We start from the raw sequence: 20,606 nt of genomic DNA on the forward strand, positions 1-20,606 counted from the left end.
CGTGACCTTGGGCTGTCCCCCACCCAGCGGCCTCAGTTTCCCAGGCGCAGGACCGGGGCGGGGCGCGCCGGGAGTGGGCGCGGGCAGAGGAGGGGCTCCCACCCCCGCCCCTCCCCCTCGACCGCGGCTCCGCCCCCCGCGGCTCCGCCCCGCCCTACCCCCGCCTTCCCCCCCTCCCTCGGGCTCCGGCCGGCGGCGGCGGCGGCGGCTCCGCTCCGCACTGCCCGGCGCCGCCTCGCCATGGACGCGCGCGGGGGCGGCGGGCGGCCCGGGGAGAGCCCGGGCGCGACCCCCGCGCCGGGGCCGTCGCCGCCGCCGCCGCCGCCGCCGCCCGCGGGCCCCCAGCAGCAGCAACCGCCGCCGCCGCCACCCGCGCCCCCTCCGGGCCCCGGACCGGCGCCCCCTCAGCAGGCGCCCCAGACCGAGGCGGCGCCCCCGGAGGCAGCAGACGAGGGCGGCCCGCGGGCCCGGCTCCGCAGCCGAGACAGCTCTTGCGGCCGCCCCGGCACCCCGGGCGCCGCGAGCACGGCCAAGGGCAGCCCGAACGGCGAGTGCGGGCGCGGCGAGCCGCAGTGCAGCCCCGCGGGGTCCGAGGGCCCGGCGCGGGGTCCCAAGGTGTCGTTCTCATGCCGCGGGGCAGCCCCGGGGCCCGGGCCGGGCTCTGGAGCCGGGCCCGGGCCGGCGGACGAGGCGGGGAGCGAGGAGGCGGGCCCGGCGGGGGAGTCGCGCGGCAGCCAGGCCAGCTTCATGCAGCGCCAGTTCGGCGCGCTCCTGCAGCCGGGAGTCAACAAGTTCTCGTTGCGGATGTTCGGCAGTCAGAAGGCCGTGGAGCGCGAGCAGGAGCGCGTCAAGTCAGCGGGGGCCTGGATCATCCACCCTTACAGCGACTTCAGGTACTGTCGCTCGGAGGGCCAGCCGGCCCGCGCGGAGGGGCACGGCGAGCGGACGCGCGCGGAGGCCGTCCTGGGAGCGCTTTGGAAAGGGCGGGGCGGTGCGCCCCACGGGTGACCTCGGGGCCCCCCTCAGTGACCTCGGGCGAGTCCGGGACCCGCCCCAGAAGGACCTGGGCGCCCAAGGCGCCGCCCTTGGAGGGGCGCTGGGAGATGCACGCAGGCTCGTGCCGTGACCCTGGCGCGCCCCCTCCCACGCAACCTGACATTCCCCGCCCTTCGAGTGGGCGCACGTCACGGGCCGCAGGACCAGGGTCTAAGCGCAGAGGGGCGGAGAGGACGAATAGAGGGGAACGTGGGTGCCGGGGAGGCGGAGGAGCGGAAGGAAGGAGGAAGGAAGGGCGCCCGGGAAGGACGCGCCCGGTAGAGGCTGGCGGAGAAAGGGTTAAGCGGACACGCCGGATCCCACGGTCTCCACCTGCGCCCCACGCCGCAGAGAGGCGCGTCCCGGGTCCCTGGGCCTGGGTGTTCCGCGAGGAGTGGGTGCTGAGCGTGCTGATATCCCGCGGCTGTGTCCTCAGCCTCATCAGCTCAGGCGGCCGGGTGGCGTGCCCAGGTGTCGGTGGTTGGTTTGTCATTGTGGATTCAGCCGGCTGGTGCGTGGAAAGACTCAGAGCGAGGCCGGAGCAGGGTCATGCCGCGTTTGTTTGCAGTTCCGTTCCTGGGCGTGCGCTGTGTGGCCTGCGAGTGAGAACGATGCCTGTCACTGCAGTCTGTGTGTGTGATCAAGAGCATGTGACTGCGGGGGACGGGGGTCCTGGGGGCGCGGGCTGAGCGCTCTGGGGGGGTGTGTCTGCGCGGCAGATCGCGGCTGTATGTTGGGGAGAGATGGTGTTATATGTGTGTGTGTGGGTGAGTGTGTGTGAGTGTGCGAGGTGATGTGTCCATGACGAGTGTGTGAGCTAGGGTGCACACGGTCTGTGTGCCCCCCTCCGCTCGCCTACTGGCTGTAGCTCCCAGGGCGGACGCGGTTTCAGCACCACGGACAGCAGTCCGGAGGCCTGCGGATCCTCTCCCTCCGCGGGTCCTCTCCCTCCGCGGGTCTCGGGTCTCCCCCTCCTCTGAAGTCAGAGGTCTTTTGCTCCTGGACCCCCAGAGCTGGGAAAGGGGGCTGCGGGACTCTCCCTTTCTCTGGACGGCTGGGGAAACGGAGGCCCAGGGACACAAGTCAGGGGCAGAGGCTGGAGGAAAGTCCATGATTCCAGCTCCTCACCCTTCAGACCCTCCTGGGACGTGAGTGCAGCCTTGACTAGAGGTTTGGGTTCGGGAAGAGGCCGGGGCAGAGGTCCCAGGGTCACGTCCTGATGGGGTAGTAGGGGTCGGGTGGGGGGGCTCTGGATGGTCCCGACCTACCTGGGGCCTTTGCATCCTTCTGTAGATGGTTCTGGTCTGTGAAATGGGGATGAACTTGACTTCCAGGGCTCTCTGGCCCACCTGGTCCCCCTGTGAACTGGGGGCTAACACCAGCTGGCTGGAAAGGGATATGGGGGACATGTGGGCAGCGGGAGGTAGCTGCAGAAAGTAGTCATTCCCCTGTCCCCTCCAGCACGTCTGTTTGCAGCTTCCCCAGGGCAGTGGGTGGCCTGAGCTTCCTCTCAGCTGCAGAAGCGGTGGTGGTGCTGGGAGAAGGAGCTGGATGTCCCCATCCTTCTGCCTGTCCCGCTCAGTCATTCGTGTGTCCCTGGGCAGATACCTTGTAAACTGGGGGTGATCAATGGGGTGAGGGAGAGGGAGGGGGCATGTGTGGCCTGTAGCTGGGACAAGGTAAGCCAGTCAAGGTAAAAACCCTAAGATCCTGCCAAGTTGGAGTGCAGCTACCCCAAGTTTACACACCAGGAGAGGGGCACAAAGAGGTAAATTCACTTGCCCAAAGCCACACAGCTAGTCCCAAGCCAGGCAGAGTGGGGATTCGTGCCTGGGGAGGCTGGCCTCTGAATCCACACTTTGAATTGTCAGGCAAGCTGGTCTCTGGCCATGTCCTGTCCAGGCCAAGAAGAAACAAGAGGAAAAAAGGCATCCTGTGTTCATGGGTGTGTGTTAGTTTTAAGAACCATTCGTGGAGCAGCAGGGAGGGTCCTTGGGTCTGCTTGTCCACATTTGGCTCTGTCTGTGCTGATGACCTGATGGTGCAGACACTGTCCCCCCTGGCACCCAGGTGAGCCCTGGACACGACTGAGAAGGGAAATGAGCCCAAGAGGCCAAGGCTCCCATACCAGCCCCAGGACCACTTCCTTGAGCAACAACTTTGTTCAGGTTGACCAGGCACCTGTCTGGTATGGACAACAGGACAATTCATGTTTGATGAGCTGGAACAGCTGCAGCCATGCCTCACTCCAAGGACCACGAGGGCTTTCAGGGGGAGGGAGTGTCTGCAGAGGCCTCAGGGAGGAGGGCTCTTGAGGAAGGTGACCAGACCGAGGCTGGGAGAGAATACAAAGTCTGGAACAGGCTGCAGAGGGGCTGGGGAAGTCTGCAGTGAGGCCCGCAGCCCCTGTGTATAGCCTGGAGCCCTTCCCAGGCTTCCTTGCCTCAGTTTTCCCAAATTCAAGGTGTACCCCACTTCTCTTGATCCGACTTGTGTCTGCACCACCTGTGCACTTGGAAGCAGCCTTTCCGCCCTTGATACGCTTACCTGCCTCTCTCACACACTCCCGCACCATGGTTTCCTGGGGCCTGGCATGCAGGGGGGCCCAGGATGATTTGGGGAGCCCGCTGAGGGGCCCATGTGGGTGCCAGGTGAGGCCGTGAGTCAGGTCATGAGCCCCATTTCCTGGCAGCTTAGGACCAGCCCCAACCCTTTCTGGGCGTGTCTTCACTTTTTCATGGGGTTGTGGGTAACACTAGAGCTGGAGCCTGGATACAGATGTTCTATGAGCGCCCGTGGGGTGGAGGAGAGGAGAAGCATGTTCCAGGGACAACAGGAAGCTCTCCCATTCTGGACCATCCACTCCTTCTGCCACTTTCTTCACCTCCTCGGATGGTGGTCACTTGGGGATCAAGGCAGCTGTGGTTGAGTGGGGGCCTGGGCATGTCTGGGATGGGGGGCCGGTGGCCTTATCTCCCCACAAAGAGTATGGGCGGTGGCTTCCCAGGGCCTTTCATCCTGTTTCCAAGTCTGTAAGCTCCTCTGAGTTCTGACCTGAGTCTCTCCTGCTGCTCAATGTTCCCAAATTTTGTGCCAGCAGAAGGCCTGGTTTTGCAGGGAAAAGAGAAGTGGGTCCCTTTCCTGGCCCTCAGCAGAGTTCAGACAAAGCCAGGTCCTGTGGATGCTGGCCTGTATCTGTGTGACACCCTAGGGGACCCCAAGAGCCTGGGGTGGTAGAGGGCTGGCCTGAAAATTCAACAGGACTAGAGGGCTTCTCCTGCCCCAGATGGCCCTATGGATCAGCGGGAGATGAGGATGCGTCAGCTCATGAGAATAAGCCTTGAATTATCCCGGGGTGGTGGGGGTGGGGTGGGGAGGGGAGGCAAGACAGGAACGGGGCCCAGAGCTTCCCTGGTTGTGAATCCAGTGCTCAGAGTTGGGGGCAGTGGACATACCCATTTCCCAGGTGGAAGAGTTGTGGCCCAGGCCCACCCAGCAGGGAGGAAGGGAGCTCCATTGTCCCTGTGAGGGGTCAGGGGCCCCTCGTCACTCTACGGCGTTCCTGCCTGAAGTTGGAGCTTCTGGTCCTTGAATTCCCTGCTTTAGATTGTCACACACCTATGCTCTGTGTCCACATCCAGGGCCTGGGCATGACCTGGGGGCTCAGGGGGAATGCTGGGAGAGTTTGCTTTAAATAAGGTAGCTTCCTCAGCTACTCACTTGCTCAGAAAAGACCCTGCTTCACCTGGGCATGACCTGGGGGCTCAGGGGGAATGTTGGGAGAGTTCACTTTATATAAGGTAGCTTCCTCAGCTACTCACTTGCTCAGGAAAGACCCTGCTTCACTTCCCCCAAACACAGCGAGCACAGGCCACCCCACCTCCTGCCTGAACACCACCCTCCACCCCTTCCTGGCAGGGATGTTTGTCTTTCTCACTTTAAACTCACTCAGCCATGGCTATGGCTGACCCACAGCCCCACAGAGCCTGGCTCCCACACCTCTCATCCCTTTTCACCTCCCTTTATGCCCCTGCTCCAGCCCCAGGCCTTCCAGCTGCCCAAAAGGCAAACTCCATGCTGGCTGTTCCCTGGGCCCAGGGTGCAGTGCCCTGTACTTTGCCTAGCGGCCCTCCTCCATCTTCTGCCCACATGCCACTTCCTCCAAGAAGCCCTCCTGATTCATCCTAGCTAAAGCAGCCCCTCTGAAGCATCTCAGTCATTTTTCTGTGTGGAACGTCCAGCTCCCCACCCGGGCTGGGGCCCTGAGGGAGTGCCAGGTTTGTCTGGTCACCACGTGTCCCCCTGGCCTGGCACCCAGTTGACCCCAGAGTATGCCCTGTCTTGGGATCAACCAGGAATCCTCCCTGGGGGAGTCTCCCTTTCCAGATCACTGACACCCGCCTGGGATCTGTAACTCATGTCCAAGGGCTCAGGCTCTAATCCTCCACCCCCCACCCCCACCCCCAGGCTCATCCTTAGTTGCAGACCTCCAGCCCCTAATCCCCTGGGATTTGCCTGATCTGATCCATAATTCCTAGACTGCCTCCTGGCCAGTTCTTGGTTCTCCAACCTGGAATGGAGGGAGCTGCTACCCTTGTTCACCGTGTCCCTGGCCAGTAGCTTCAGGCTCCTGGGACACCCCTGCCGGCCCCTCGCCTGGTCCTGCCTGCCTGGTACTGGAAGCACAGGCTGCTTGTCCAGTTTCCGGAGTTGAAGGGAGGGGCCTGGAGCACTGGAGATAGGGTGACCACGTGGTCCCCAGCTCTGGTTCTGAGGTCTGACTGCCTGGCTTCTGTCACTTAACCGTTTCCAGCCTCGGTTTCTCCATCTGCACAGAGAAAGGCCGGGCAGCTGCTGGAGCATGTGCTGGGCTCCCAGTGGGCCCCACTGACATCAGAACCATGTAGCTGTGGCACCTGGGAGAGGGTTCTGAATGTTTCTGTTCACAGAGTGCTGGGGTCATTGTGCTGAGCCCCCCACTTCCTGCCCGGGAGCCCTGGCCTCACTGTCTTTCAGGGCCCAGTTCCTATGTGGGCACAGGTGGGGAACCAGGGTCTGAGTGTTTTCTCATGGGGTCTGTTTGTTCAGGAGGACTTCTCAATACAGGGTTTAATTACCGTCCCCAAAGACCCTGGGTAATTGAGGTAGCTGTGACCCCGGACCCTGAAGCCCTGACTTTGTCCTGGGAGTTCTTGGGGTCCTGGGGGGGGGGTGATTCCCTGGGTCCTGGTGAGAGGGGTCTCTGGGTCCCAAGGGTCCCTGGATCCCAGGGAATCTCTGGGTCCTGGGGGATGTCTCTGAGTCTCAGGGGTCTCTGAGTCCTGGGGATACTGGGAGGTATCTGGGTCCTAGGGGAGGTCTCTGAGTCTTGGGGAGTCTCTGGGTCCCAGGGGGTCCATGAGTTCTAGGGGGGACATCTCTGGGTCTTTGGAGGTCTCTGAGATGGCCTACTGTTGGAGGGGCTGCCAGGATTGGGCAGATAAGGCATGGAGGCTTGGAGGAGAGTGATCAGCTCTGGGGCTGCACAGCCCAAGGGGGCAGGCAGGCCCAGGAGAGGTGGGGGTGCAGGGGAGGGGGCCTGGAACCTTTACCCCAGGCCTCAGTCCTCTCCTCCTGCCCACCTCCAGGAGGACCACATTGGCTGGAGGGGATGAGGCTGAGACCCTGGGGAGCCAGGGATAGTTCCCAGGGACCAAGGGGCATTGGCCAGGGCTCGGGCCTGCAGGTGGAGTTCCTGGCAGTGCGGGCAGTGGACAGGACAGGCCCAGGGGTGGCAGGCTGGCTCTCAGGTCTCTGGCCCCGCATCCCAAGGCTGGGCCACCTCTCTGGTCTGTCAGTGGGAAGTGTGGTGTCTGCCCACACCTGCCCCCCTACCCACACCCTGACCACAGAACAAAAGGAGAGAATGTCTGTGATGTGTCACCTAGGAAGGGGAAGCACTTCTGCTTCTGGCCATTTAGACTTTCTGCCCCACCCTGGTGATTTCCAGGCCCCCCAATTTAGACTGTTTCTAACCCCCTCTCATGGGTTTCTGGGCTCTCTGGAGGTTTCTTCTCCACTGGCCTTCAGTTACTCTTTCCTGCTTGCTCTGTCCTCAGGCATAAGCCCTTCAACCCCAAAACTGAGGCTCGGGGAGAAGGTCTCTATCCAAAAAGTGGGGTTTTAGGAGCTTTGCTGTGGATACGCTGGGGGTGGAGGTGGGGAGCAGGCAGGTGAGGCCCCTCAGTCAGGTTGGGGCTGGGGTCCTGGGGATCTCAAGGCTGAGTAGATGATGCAGATCAGAGGTCTGAGCCCTACATATGGTCTAGATTCATGTAAAGAATGCCTTGAACTGGGAGCAGTCCTTTGTTCTGCCCTTATCACTCACCCCAGATCATGTCGACACTTTCATCTCTAAAGGTCTCCATCCATCTCCACCCCAAGGTGGGTTTCCCAGCTGGAGTCCCCATGGCCACTGGGAGAAGCCCTCAGCACGTGTGGGTGGACAGGGCCAGGTGACCCTCAAAGCCTGCCTTTCCCTGGGCTCCTCCCAGACAGATAGAAGAAGAGACTGAGGTTCCCAGGGGCTGGAGGGACTTGCCAAGGTCACACTTGCCAGTGGGCAGGAGCCCAGACCTGGCTGTTGTCACCACCGTCTTGGACTCTGGGTCCTTTCCAGGCCTGGCTCTTGCAGACCAGGCTGCTGTGAACATCTTGTTACAAATCACTTTTTAATTTTTTTCTCTTCCTCTTGGATGACTTCCTTGGGATCAGTTCCCCGAAGTGGAAGGCCTGGGTTACTGGGCAGGTGAGGTGCTATAGCTCTTCCCTAACAGGGCTGCTCCCAAGAGAGCTGACCCACAGCATCTCCCAAATCAGGGTGCTCACTGTAGTCAGGTCAGCACTGCTGTTTCCAGCTTTCTGTTAGTTTGTGCTAATTTGGGAGAGTCCCTCCAGCCCCTAGGAACCTCAGTCTCTTCTTCTGTCCATCTGGGAGAGGCCCAGGAAGTGGCAGGCTTTGAGGGTCCCCCAGCCCTGTCCTGCCTGCATACGCTAGAACCTTCTCCAAGAGGACTTGGGGACTCTGGCCATGAAGAGGAGGGCACCTGGCCTACCAGATGGCCCAGGATACCTACCTCAGTGTGGGTGTCTCTTCCTGCACTGTGAGAGGCAAAATCAAACAAAGGACTCGTTCTGAATTTTAGACCATCCTTTGTCTGAATCTTAACAGGGAGTGTGGCCTCAGACCCCGATCTGGGGCATCCTTTCATCGCTAAGACCCTGGTCCTCGGTGTTCTCTTTGTATACATGTGCTAACATAAATACAACGTAGCATTTGGCTTTTAACCATTTAAAAGCGTACAGTCAAGTGACATTATGTACATTCACAATGTTGTGCAAGCACCACCTTTCATCCTTGCCAGAACGTTTTCATCTTCCCAAACAGAAACTCCCCAGCCTCTGACAACCAGGAACCCACTCTCTGTGTCTGTGTATCTGCCTGTTCTGGACTTTTCCCATCAGTGGAGTCACACCCGACGTGTCCTCCTGTGTCTGCTTCTCTCACTGAGCATTGTGTTCTCAGGGTCCATCCATGTGGTAGCGAGTATCAGGGCTTCCTCCCTTTTTGTGGCTGAGTGATGCTCCATGTGTGGAGGGAACACATTATGTTTATATGTTCATCCACTGATGGATGCGTGGATTGTTTCCAATTCTGGCCAATGTAAGTTGTGCCATGGTGGACAGTGGTGTACAAGAGTCTGTTTGAATACCTGTTTTCCATCCTTGGGTGTAGGTCCAGGACCCATGTGGAATTGCCAGGTCACATGGTAACTTTAACTTTCTGCAGCACCAGACAGTTTTGCCTCGTGTAGTTTTAATTCCTGTTTGTTGCAGGGCTGGGCATCTTTCCATGTGGCCTTTGCTGTGTCCATCTGTCCTCACAGGTAAATGTTGAACTCAGGACACGGTGCCCGGCTGTTGATAGATTTATTCCTCAAATGACAGGCTGTTTCACGAGAGCATAGCATTTCCAGGTGGAATTCTGGAATTGTGGAATTCTCAGGCACACGTTATCAGTCCTGGGTGTGTGTGTCTGGCAGTGGAAGCAACTAGTCATCCCATTTTCAGGCATATTTATCACATGAAACATCCAAGCCTGGCCAAGTCGGTTCACTCAGGTTCCTCTGTCGCCTATCCCTATGCTCTGCCTGCCAGGCCTTCCTCTTCCTTTCTCCCTGCCCCTGGGGCACCCCAGCCTCTTCCCTGTCTCCAGCTCCCCCCTACCCCCTGCACCCTGAGTGCTTTCAGAAATGGAGGGATAGCCAGTGACCCCTGCTCAACCTTCTAGTGCCCTATAGGAAAACTCAGCGGGGGTGGGGGGCCCGCACTCTGGCACCCATCCCATACCTGCAGCCATGGCCCAACCACCCAACACTCCTGGAGCCAATCCCCACCCCACCCCTCCAGTTTCTTCCTTGTCTCCTCTCTCCCTGCTCAGCCTTACTTCCTTTGGCATGCCAACCTTATGCCAGGCACATTGGACCTTTTTGGTCCCGGGAAACATTTAGTCAATTTTTGAGTGGCTATCCTAGGTCTCTGACTTCTTCAAAGAAAGACGGTCAGGCTGGGCCTGTGAGAGGAACCGGGCTGGAGGAGTCCAGGCAGCAGTAGAGTGCAATCTGGGACGTGGGAGGGCTTCCTGGAGGCAAGGTCCACACTAGCCCTGCGTGCTAAGTCACTCCAGTCGTTTTTCCGACTCTTTGCGACCCCATGGACTATAACCCTCCAGGCTCCTCGATCCATGGGATTCTCCAGGCAAGAATACTGCCCTCCTCCAGGGGATCTTCCCAATCCAGGGATCTAACCTGTGTCTCTTACATCCCCTGCATTGGCAGGAAGGTTCTTTACCACTAGCGCCATCTGGGAAACCCTCACCAACTATGACCCGGGGTGGGGGCAAATTGTCAGCTTTGCCCGAGTACGCGAGTTATGGGCTGGTCCTCAATGGTACCTGCATGCACAGTGGGCCAGGCAGAAGCACTCAGAGGAGGGCCCCACACAAAGGTGGAGTCGTGACCCACTGCGCCTCGCCCCCAGGTTCTACTGGGACTTTACCATGCTGCTCTTCATGGTGGGAAACCTCATCATCATCCCTGTGGGCATCACCTTCTTCAAGGACGAGACCACGGCCCCGTGGATTGTGTTCAACGTTGTCTCGGACACATTCTTCCTCATGGACCTGGTGCTGAACTTCCGCACGGGCATCGTGATCGAGGACAACACGGAGATCATCCTGGACCCCGAGAAGATCAAGAAGAAGTACCTGCGGACGTGGTTCGTGGTGGACTTCGTATCCTCCATCCCCGTGGACTACATCTTCCTCATCGTGGAGAAAGGCATCGACTCTGAGGTCTACAAGACGGCCCGCGCCCTGCGCATCGTGCGCTTCACCAAGATCCTCAGCCTGTTGCGCCTGCTCCGCTTGTCGCGCCTCATCCGCTACATCCATCAGTGGGAGGAGGTGAGCGGCTGCGCATGGGCGCAGGGGCGCGGCCATGGGCGTGAGCGGGGGTTGTGGGGTTGGGGTACAGAGGCAAGGGTGGGGTCAGTGGGGTCGTAATGGGCTGGAACTGGGCTGGGATGTAGGGGCAGGGTCGTGATGGGCGAGGGTGTGCTGATGGGTGAGGATGCTGTTATGGTGATGGGACCAGGCGATGGCTACAGGTGGCACCGGGAACAAAAAGGCCGGGCCATGATGGGAGACCCTTGGCAGGGGGTGCTGCAGGGTCCAGGGGCGTACTACAATGAGAAGACAGGCGGGATTAGACACACACGAGTAGCGGTGTCACTGAGTACACTGTGCGGAGTTACAGGAGCTGCATAGAGGGTCCTTGGAAACTTAGGGGTGGAACCTGGGTGAGCTAGGGGCGTGGTCACAGGAGCCCCTACCTGCTGGGAAGTGGGGTCACAGAAAGCACTGCATGAATCCTTGACACATCTGCAGCCCTTCCTTCGTTCTGCCCTGTGAGAGGCAGACTCCACAGCCCTGTTGGCAATGGGGAAACTGAGGCCCCAAGGAGTGAAATCATGACCCTCTCCCGCAAGTTCAGACCCACTTCTGGACTCAGTGTGACCTGACTTCTGCAGCCCATGGCCACCACACAGGCTCAGTCACCAGCACTTTCCAGGATGCTGACAGGCTGCCATCAGGGGAGTGGGTGGGGACTGGGTCACTGGAAGAGGCAGTGGTCCTCAGAGAGGACAGTGGATGGCCGGCCAGGCAGAGATTTGGTGCCTGGGCGGCAGGCTGGTAAGGGGCCATGTTCTCTAGTCTAGGGCACTTCACTACCTTGAAAAGCCTACGGGGAGTGGGGGCTACGAGGAAGTAAGGGCTGCCCCTCACGGGGGACTGCGTCTTCCCACTGCTGGGGCACGAGTAACCATGGGTCTGCCGGACGCTCACGTGAGCTGCCCTGCCCTGCCCACAGATCTTCCACATGACCTACGACCTGGCGAGTGCGGTCATGCGCATCTGCAACCTCATCAGCATGATGCTGCTCCTCTGCCACTGGGATGGCTGCCTGCAGTTCCTGGTGCCCATGCTTCAGGACTTCCCACGCAACTGCTGGGTCTCCATCAACGGCATGGTGGTGAGCCCCGCGCCCGTGTCCCTCTTGCGTGCCTGGAGCACAGGGCGCCTGAAAACCCCTCTGGTGCTGAGCGCTCCTCTGGGCTGCTGTCCCAGTTGGAGCCTTGCAGATCCAGAACTATGGAGATCCGTTGCCGTTTGAGGGCAGTAGAGCTGCTTTTGTCCCCCTCTCCCCTTTAGAAATCACGTCATCTGCTTACTATTCTGTAATCCATTCCACTCTTTTATTTGCACGCATGTATGTGCATGCTATTGCTTAGTCATGTCTCTTTTCGACCCCCTGGAGTGCAGCCCACCAGGCTCCTCTGTCCATGGGATTCTCCAGGCAAGAATACTGGAATGGGTTGCCATTTCCTCAAGGGCATTTTCCAAACCCAAGCATCGAACCCACATCTCCTGCATTGGCAGGCGGACTCTTTCCCACTGAACCACCTGGGAAGCCCATTTTATTTGCACCCATGTGTTTAAATGACAATTTTATCATAGTCCTCAGATGGGATAGTAGTATCAACGGTCTTGAGAAGTAATAAATTGGGAGATTCAGGAGCACCTATTGCTTTCTGGCTGAGACTGTTAAGCCTTTCTCTTGCTGGGGTGCATTTGGGGCACAGGGCAGGTGGGCATTGATGGGCGGGAGCACTGGAGGGAAAACCCTTGGGCGCCCGGCCCAGCGCCTGGCACAGCTGCCTGGCTGAGGCAGCTCATTGTCTGGCCGGACACCCAGGCATGTGGTCCTGTTTCCTGAACAGGGCCCACTGCCCCTCCCCTAGCTGGTTCAACTGAGGACTGGTCGGGGGTGGTGGGTTTCTTCCTGGTCCTGTCTGATGCTTCTTCCACCCCGCCCCTCTGATCAGGATTTCAGTGTCCCCAGCTCGCTGTCCCCAGGACTTCCCCATTCTTTGGCCTCAAAGACACTCATCAGAGGTTGTGAAGTAGTGAGGGCTCTTGAACACCCAGGGCTGGACTCTAGCTGCTTGGAGCCTACTTCCCCAGGAATGAAGTGGGGAGGTGGCTTCACGCCAGCCCTCTGCTGAGTTGCTGTAACATGTGTGCACATCACGTCGGCTGCCTAAATCTAGTTTCTCTTGGTTGACTCTGGACACAGGGAGCCGGATGCCTGGGGAAGGGTGGGCAGGCAGGGCCCTGGGGCGGGGCGGTCAAGGGGCTTCCTGGGGACGGCGAGCCCCTGCCCACCATCCACCCTTGGACTTGCAGAACCACTCATGGAGCGAGCTGTACTCCTTCGCGCTGTTCAAGGCCATGAGCCACATGCTGTGCATCGGGTACGGGCGGCAGGCGCCAGAGAGCATGACGGACATCTGGCTGACCATGCTGAGCATGATCGTGGGTGCCACCTGCTACGCCATGTTCATTGGCCACGCCACCGCCCTCATCCAGTCGCTGGACTCCTCGAGGCGCCAGTACCAGGAGAAGGTCTGAGGGGGGGAGGAACCCCCGAGGGTCTGGGGTCCACCCCACATCCCTCCAGCTCCATGTGTTGTGCTCAGGATGGAGGCCAAAGGGGTAGAGGGGATGGGGACCTCAGAAGGGCCTGTGACTGTGATCAGGACTGGACCCCACCCCCTCAGTGGGGGGAGCAGCTCACAGAAGGACAGTGAGAAAGCTCAGAACTCTGAGGAAGAAGTCTAGAGGGGACATAGGGGCTGATGAAGGGAAAAGGTGGGAGAAGAGGTCTAAAAAGGATAGGGCCAGGAGACCCCTTGGTGAGGGGTGTCTCTGGGCTGTCCCAGGAAGGGTGGGGGTGCTGGGGTTGCTCAAGGACACAAGGGAGGCCTCTGGGAAGCAAGGATGTCCTGGGACTTGGCCTCCCTGGGGCCAGTCCAATGTGGCCCCATAGGCCAGCCCTTCCTGGAGGTCAGCTTCAGTCTTCTGCCTCAGTTTCCCCTCCCTCAGGCCAAGGGTGGCCCAGTTCCCCAAACCCTGCCCCACTGTCCCTGTACTACTACCCCAGGGCTAGCCTTGGCCCAGTAGCTGCCTCACCCCCAGCAATGCCCAGCAGTCAGGTCGGCCGGGTCAGCTGGGCCTGGTGCCAGGCGCCCCGGCTGTCCGGAAGCCACCAGCCTCCCACCCAAACACGAGCTGGTGCCGCCATCCGCCTGCCGTCACGGGTTCCGCTGAGCTCAGGACAGCTGTGGCTGGGCGGGGCTAGGGCGGAAGCGGGGCCAGAGCTCCCCTAGGGGTGCCACCCTGGGGACAGTAGGGCCTGGCACCCCTAACTGGTGCCCTTGCCCCCATCCCTGTTCAGGAGGGGCTGGGCTGGCAATTTCTAAAAAGATCATCAAGGAGGGGGCCACCAAAGGGTCGGGGGCGGTGGCAGGGGTTGCCAGAAGATATTCAGGACACAGGAGTTAACTTTTACTGCCAGGGTTAAACTTACCAGGGGCATTTTAGTTGTTCACCTGAAATTCAGATTCCCTGAGTGTCCCATATTGTCGTGGTCATAAGCCGAGGCCCGCTCAGGCTGGGGCTCTGGAGCGGCCACTGCTGACCCGGGCCCCCTGTCCCGTTACAGTACAAGCAGGTGGAGCAGTACATGTCCTTCCACAAGCTGCCAGCCGACTTCCGCCAGAAGATCCACGACTACTACGAGCACCGCTACCAGGGCAAGATGTTCGATGAGGACAGCATCCTGGGCGAGCTCAACGGGCCCCTGAGGGAGGTAGGGCTTCTGAGAGAAGTGAGCTCCTGGCGATCTGTATTTGATCTTTACTTAGTCATTTACATTAAGTTAAACTGGCAAAACTGGATATAGGCAGAAAATACCCATCTTCTGTCCTGTCCCTCCACCGGGTTCCTCTGGCTCTCCATCCGTTTTCTTACAAAACCATGGACATCTGTGGGCCCCCAGGTGTCCGCAGCCCCAGCGCCCCCTCTCTGAGCCCCTCCTCCGCATTGAGGGAGGAGCTCGCAGTGCCCAGAAAGGCGAGGGAGGGGCACACCCTTCGATCCCTCTGAGGTGTCATGAGGGACGCCCTGGGAGATGGTTCCCAAATGCTCAGTGAGAGGTGTGCCCCAAGGAACTACACTCAGGTGCATTCTTTTCTTTTGGGAGAGTGTCCCTGTGATCAAAGGCTTGTTTATTTGTGTTTCTCTTTCTGTGAATTATCCATAACTTTTGTTTGCTTTCCTTCGGAACTTTTGGCCTTTTTTAGAAAATTTTATTTTTAATTGAAGTATAGTTGATCCTCTGGGAAGATCCCATGGAGGAGGCCACAGCAACTGACTCCAGTATACTTGCCTAGAGAATCCCATGGACAGAGGAGCCTGGTGGGCTACAGTCCATGGGGCCGCAAAGAGTCAGACACAACTGAAGCAACTTAGCACAGCACGTAGTTGATTTATAATGCTGTGTCAGTTTCTGGTGTACAGCAAAGTGACTCATCTATCTATATACACTTTTATAGACTGTTTTCCATTATGGTTTATTACAGGTTGTTAAGAGCTTTCTGTGCTACATAGCAGGACCTTATCTATTTCACATATAGTATCTGCTAATCCCCAACTCTTCAATTACCTACACCTTTCCCCTCTGGTAACTATTTTGTTTTTGGCCAAACCACGAGGCTGCCAGATGGTTCCTCAACTAAGGAACAACCCAAATCTGGGCCCTTGGCAGTGACAGCATCGAGTCCTAGCCACTGGACCTGCAAGGGAATTCCCTAAAAACCTGAAGGACTTTACCTCTTGGTGATGTAAATTTCCACCCCGTAACCATTTGTCTTTTTAAAGATTTTTTTCTGATGTGGACCATTTTTAGTCATCCTTGAATTTATTACACTATTGCTTCTGTTTTACGTTTTGGTTTTCTGGCCACGAGGTGTGTGGGATCTTGGCTCCCTGACCAGGGATTGAATCTGCTGCACTCCCTGCATCAGAAGGTGAAATCTTAACCACTGGACTGCCAGGGAAGTCCCACCCATTTGTCTTTAAACCTTGCTGATTGTGGTTTCTCCCCCATGTGGAATTTTTATGCTGTATACATCAGGTGCTCTGTGTATGCTTGCTGTGTACAGCAGGTATTCCATGTATGCTTGCTGTATACAGCAGGTACTCAAACCTGACTGCTGCACACAAGTTTTCAGTATCTCCTCTCTGCGTATAGCAGGCATGCAGTACATGCTCGCTCTACAAAGCAGGTACCTACACCTGCCTGCTACACACCTAGGTTTTAGAGAAATTCTGTGTCTTCTTCCGGTATGTGTAGTCTCCTGTTTTGCACGTGGACCCCTGATGCCTTTGGAATCTGTCCTGGAACCTGGTGTGAGGAAGGGTCCAGTCTCTCCTGCTGTGGGGCTGCACCCTCAGGCTCTGGGTGAACCACCCTTGTGCTTGGTCTGTTTCTGGACTTTTCTTTTTTTTTTTTAATGTTTCTGGACTTTTCATCTGGCCCACAGGCCTGTCTACTTTGTGTGCACCAAACCCACACTGTTTGCGTCGCAAGTTTTCAGTGTGTTTTGGTGCTTTGGAGGCTGAGTCCTCTGCTCTTTTTTATTTGGGGCTAAGCTGGGTCTTTGTTGCTACACAGGCTTTTCTCTAGTTGAGGTATGCAGACTTCTCTTGTTTCGGAGCACAGGCTCTAGGGTGTGTAGGCTTATCATTGCAGTGGCTTGTTTCCTGGACACAGGCTCTAGAGTGTGCGGGCTTCAGAAGTTGCGGCACACAGGCTCAGTAGCTGGTTCCTGGGCTCTAGAGCACAGGCTCAGCAGCTGTGGTGCACTGGCTTAGCTGCCCTGTGGCATGTGGGATCTTCCCCGACCAGGGATCCAAGCTATGGCTCCTGCATTGGCAGGCAGATTCTTTACCAACCGAGTCACCAGGGAACCCCCCTGCTCTTCTTTGTCATGGGTTTCCTTATGTTTCTGCTCGTGTATTCTGAGTGAACAGCCCTGGTTAAGAAGCGAGCCAGGCAGCATTTTCACAGGCTGTGCACTGTGGCCCTACCCAGGGAGAATGGGTGTCTCCTGTGTCAAAGATGGTGAGCAGCGCATGTTCATGGCTCTTCTGTGCCTTTGGGGGGGTTACAGTGCGTCTTCATGTAGGATTGGATGTGTCTTGTTAAACTCATGCTGCGCCACCTCATGTAGCTCTTTATCTGGGTGGATACGGGGTCTTCTCACGCATTGCATCTTCTTTGGAGTGGCTTTGTTTGTACAAAAAGCTGGGTTTTCTCTTTATGGTAAGCATTCCTTCTTATTGAAATGTACCTTAGAGAAAAGTGCCTCTCCTGTCATCAGGGCTCACCTGATGGACATTATATCAAGTAAAATCCACACGTAACCCCTACCCAGATCAAACATGGAATCTTCCCATCCCCTGAAGCTTCTCCACCAAAGATAAATGGTACCCTGTCTTCTACACCATGCATTCACTTTAAGGCTCTTGGTTTTCATGTTGTTTTTTAAAAATCACTTGCTATTCTGACTAACTTCCCTTGTTATAGTTTTCCATGGACTCTCTTGGTTTTTTCAGGCAGTCCTATTAATAGAAAGAGTAAAGAGATAATTTTACTTTTTCCTTTCCAGTTCTTATAATGCTGGAATGCTTTCCCATGTCTAACAGCATCAACCAGTGTTGCCAACCCAGAGTTAAACAGTAGGGAATCTTTCCTTGATCCTGTCCTTGGCAAAACCTCCAGTGACTGCCTATTAAGATGCTGGTCTTTGGGCTAAAGTGTTCAACTGCTTTCACAGACGGAGAGTTTGAGAGGTACAACCTCCAAAGGGAGGGTAAGATGGGGAAGCCTGACACTGTCCCCCTCCCGCCCCCACAGGAGATCGTCAACTTCAACTGCCGGAAGCTGGTGGCCTCCATGCCACTGTTCGCCAATGCTGACCCTAACTTCGTCACGGCCATGCTGACCAAGCTCAAGTTTGAGGTCTTCCAGCCAGGCGACTACATCATCCGTGAGGGCACCATCGGCAAGAAGATGTACTTCATCCAACACGGTGTGGTCAGTGTGCTTACCAAGGGCAACAAGGAGATGAAGTTGTCTGATGGCTCCTACTTTGGGGGTGAGTGTTGGTGGGGAGCCGGAGGCCAGGGTGGCGAGCTTAGGGGCACAGGTGCAGCAGGAAGGACCCCAGATTGGGTGAGGGGAGCTGGGGCGCTGTGCTGGCTGGAAGGGCCCTGGGGGATGGCCCAGCAGTGAGGCTGCCGCCCCTGGCCACACGCAGAGATCTGCCTGCTGACGCGGGGCCGGCGCACGGCGAGTGTGCGGGCCGACACCTACTGCCGCCTCTACTCGCTGAGTGTGGACAACTTCAATGAGGTGCTGGAGGAGTACCCCATGATGAGGCGGGCCTTTGAGACAGTCGCCATTGACCGCCTGGATCGTATTGGTGAGTGGACACAGTGGTCAGCCTCCATGGCTGCCCAGCAGGGACAGTCTGGGGGGTGGTGGTGCTGTGGCCTAGCTGACCCTCAGGGCCCCTTCTCCGGTCCTGGGACCAGATTCCCCAACCCACTTTCTCCCTTGACCAAACACAGGCTGAGTTTCCCAAGGAAGAGGAAATTTCTGCTCAGCAGGCAAGTATTTGAGAACCTGCTGTGTGCTAGGAGGTGACAATATGGCCCCTGAGAAGGATGGGGCAGCCACCCTCAAGCTTGTCATGGAGGAGAGGTGTGGGGGCAGGGAGCTTCCTTGTGATTCCAAGCAGAGACCCAGATATGTAGGTGTTACCAGTAGAAAGACAGAGAGCATGACCTGGGAGTGGACACAGCATGTGCCAAGGCCCTGAGGTGGGAAAGGGGCCTGGATTACCGGGAGTCAGGGAAGCTGGGAGGAGGGAGGCTTGAGAGGGGTGGGCAGGCACAAGAGCCCTAGCGGGTGGTAGAGGAAGGCATTTGGACTGTAGATCAGAAGCAGTAGGGAGCTATGGATGATTCTAGGCAGGGGAGGACCTGATCAGATGTGTATCCTATGAGGCTGTGTGTATACAGGAGGACTCTTGGAGCCTGGCCTGTCTATGTGTTGGGGGGTGTCCTGGGGAACTGGGGAGAGGCAGGGCAGGGGGTAATCTCGGAAATGGCTGAGCACTAGCTGAAGACTAGATGCAGAAGTCAGGGAGGCCCTTGGTACCATGTGTGGGAACAGATACAATGAATGGCTGCAGGACTGAGAGAGGGTGGAAGGGGGAGGGGAGCCAATAGAAAGAGGACTTCCCAGGATACAGAAAAAACACTCAGTATGTTTATAGACAACAAGCACATACAATGTAGCTCTATACAATAGGTGCTTAACATATGTACTATATACAGTAAGTGCTCAACAGCAGCTTGCTACATATACCATAGACCTTCAGCATGCTGAAGGCAGTGCACAATGCGCGCCACGGGAATTCCTGACTCTGTACAGGCAGGAATTCCACATGCTAGCTACACAGAAAGGTGCCTGCTTCCTGTATACAGTAGGTGCACAATTTCAGCTTCTTATACGCAGCAGATACTAGACATCTGTTCACTCTGGCTGTACAGTCAGGGTCCAATACGTGCTTGCTGTGCACACCAGGCACTGGGACACTGGCCTGCTGGTTGGAGGAGGCGCCCAGGCATGCCTGCTGTGCAGAGGCTGGCACCTCTGATACCAACCCCCACCCCGCCCCCAGGCAAGAAGAACTCGATCCTGCTACACAAGGTGCAGCACGACCTCAACTCTGGCGTGTTTAACAACCAGGAGAACGCCATCATCCAGGAGATTGTCAAGTATGACCGCGAGATGGTGCAGCAGGCTGAGCTGGGCCAGCGTGTCGGCCTCTTCCCGCCACCACCGCCACCTCCACAGGGCACCTCAGCCATCGCCACGCTGCAGCAGGCCGTGGCCATGAGCTTCTGCCCACAAGTCGCACGCCCGCTTGTCGGGCCCCTGGCACTTGGCTCGCCGCGCCTCGTGCGTCGCCTGCCCCCGGGGCCCGCGCCCACTGTCGCCACTGCTGCCGCCTCGCCCGGACCCGCCCCTGCAGCCAGTCCCCCTGGCGCGCCTGCCAGCCCCAGGGCACCGCGGACCTCGCCTTTCGGTGGCACACCCGGCTCCCCTGCCGCGCCTCGCGCTGGGCCTGCGCTACCTGCGCGCCGCCTAAGCCGCGCCTCGCGCCCGCTGTCTGCCTCACAGCCCTCGCTGCCCCATGGCGCACCCGGCCCCGCGGCCACGGCGCGACCGGCCAGCAGCTCCACGCCGCGCCTGGGGCCCGCGCCCGCCGCCCGGGTCGCGGCACCCAGCCCGGACCGTAGGGACTCAGCCTCGCCCTCACCGGGCACCGCCGGTGGACCCGACCCGCTGGACTCCGCGCGCTCACGCCTTTCGTCCAACTTGTGACCCTCGCGCGCCGCCCCGAAATGGGGCGGGGCCGTCACCCAGACCAAAGCCATGCCATTGCGCAGCCCGGGCCGCCTGCCCCAGAAGCCATAGAGGAGATGTAGGTAGTTGTAGTCGGACGGGCGGCCCGGGTAGGTGGGAACAGCCCCTCGCCGTGCCCCACCCCCCCATCGCCCTGCGCCCACCCACATCGCCCCTGCCCCCGGCAGCCGCGCACGGGCGAGGGGGCTCCCTTCACCTCGGTGCCTCAGTTCCCCCAACTGTGAAGAGGGGACAGGCTGGCCGCGGCCGAGGGGAGAGGGCCAGGGAGGCTGCCCGCGCCCGCCCTCTGACGAGGATCGGTTTTTAAGTGCAATACTTGGCCTGCCGGCTTCCCGCTGCCTCCGTTGCGCTCATGCAATAACCAGACCAGTCCCTGTCCAGGCGCATCCGCGGTGACCTCCCCGGAGCGGGCATACCCTTCTCCCTCCAGCGCCCTGGCGTGGGGGTGAGGCCGGGGGTCCCGCCGTCGTGATGAATGTACTGATGAGCTGAGGCAGCAGCGCCCACCGCACCCCCCACGCCCCACTAACCCCCACACCCCCATTCCGCGCAATAAACGACAGCATT

At 58.5% G+C, this 20,606-nt stretch overlaps 1 protein-coding gene across 1 annotated transcript; it reads left to right on the forward strand.

The window, feature by feature from the left end:
• Positions 1-240: 240 nt before the first annotated feature.
• On the forward strand, positions 241-19,997 carry HCN2 (hyperpolarization activated cyclic nucleotide gated potassium and sodium channel 2). Its single transcript, XM_068980888.1, has 8 exons — positions 241-893; positions 10,114-10,537; positions 11,505-11,666; positions 12,881-13,099; positions 14,199-14,345; positions 17,457-17,697; positions 17,860-18,024; positions 19,291-19,997. Exons 1-8 carry the CDS (start codon positions 241-243, stop codon positions 19,995-19,997), a joined length of 2,718 nt encoding a protein of 905 aa, XP_068836989.1.
• The last annotated feature ends 609 nt before the right edge of the window (positions 19,998-20,606 follow it).

Source organism: Capricornis sumatraensis, chromosome 9 (assembly GCF_032405125.1).
Source record: "Capricornis sumatraensis isolate serow.1 chromosome 9, serow.2, whole genome shotgun sequence".
Lineage (NCBI taxonomy): Eukaryota > Metazoa > Chordata > Mammalia > Artiodactyla > Bovidae > Capricornis > Capricornis sumatraensis.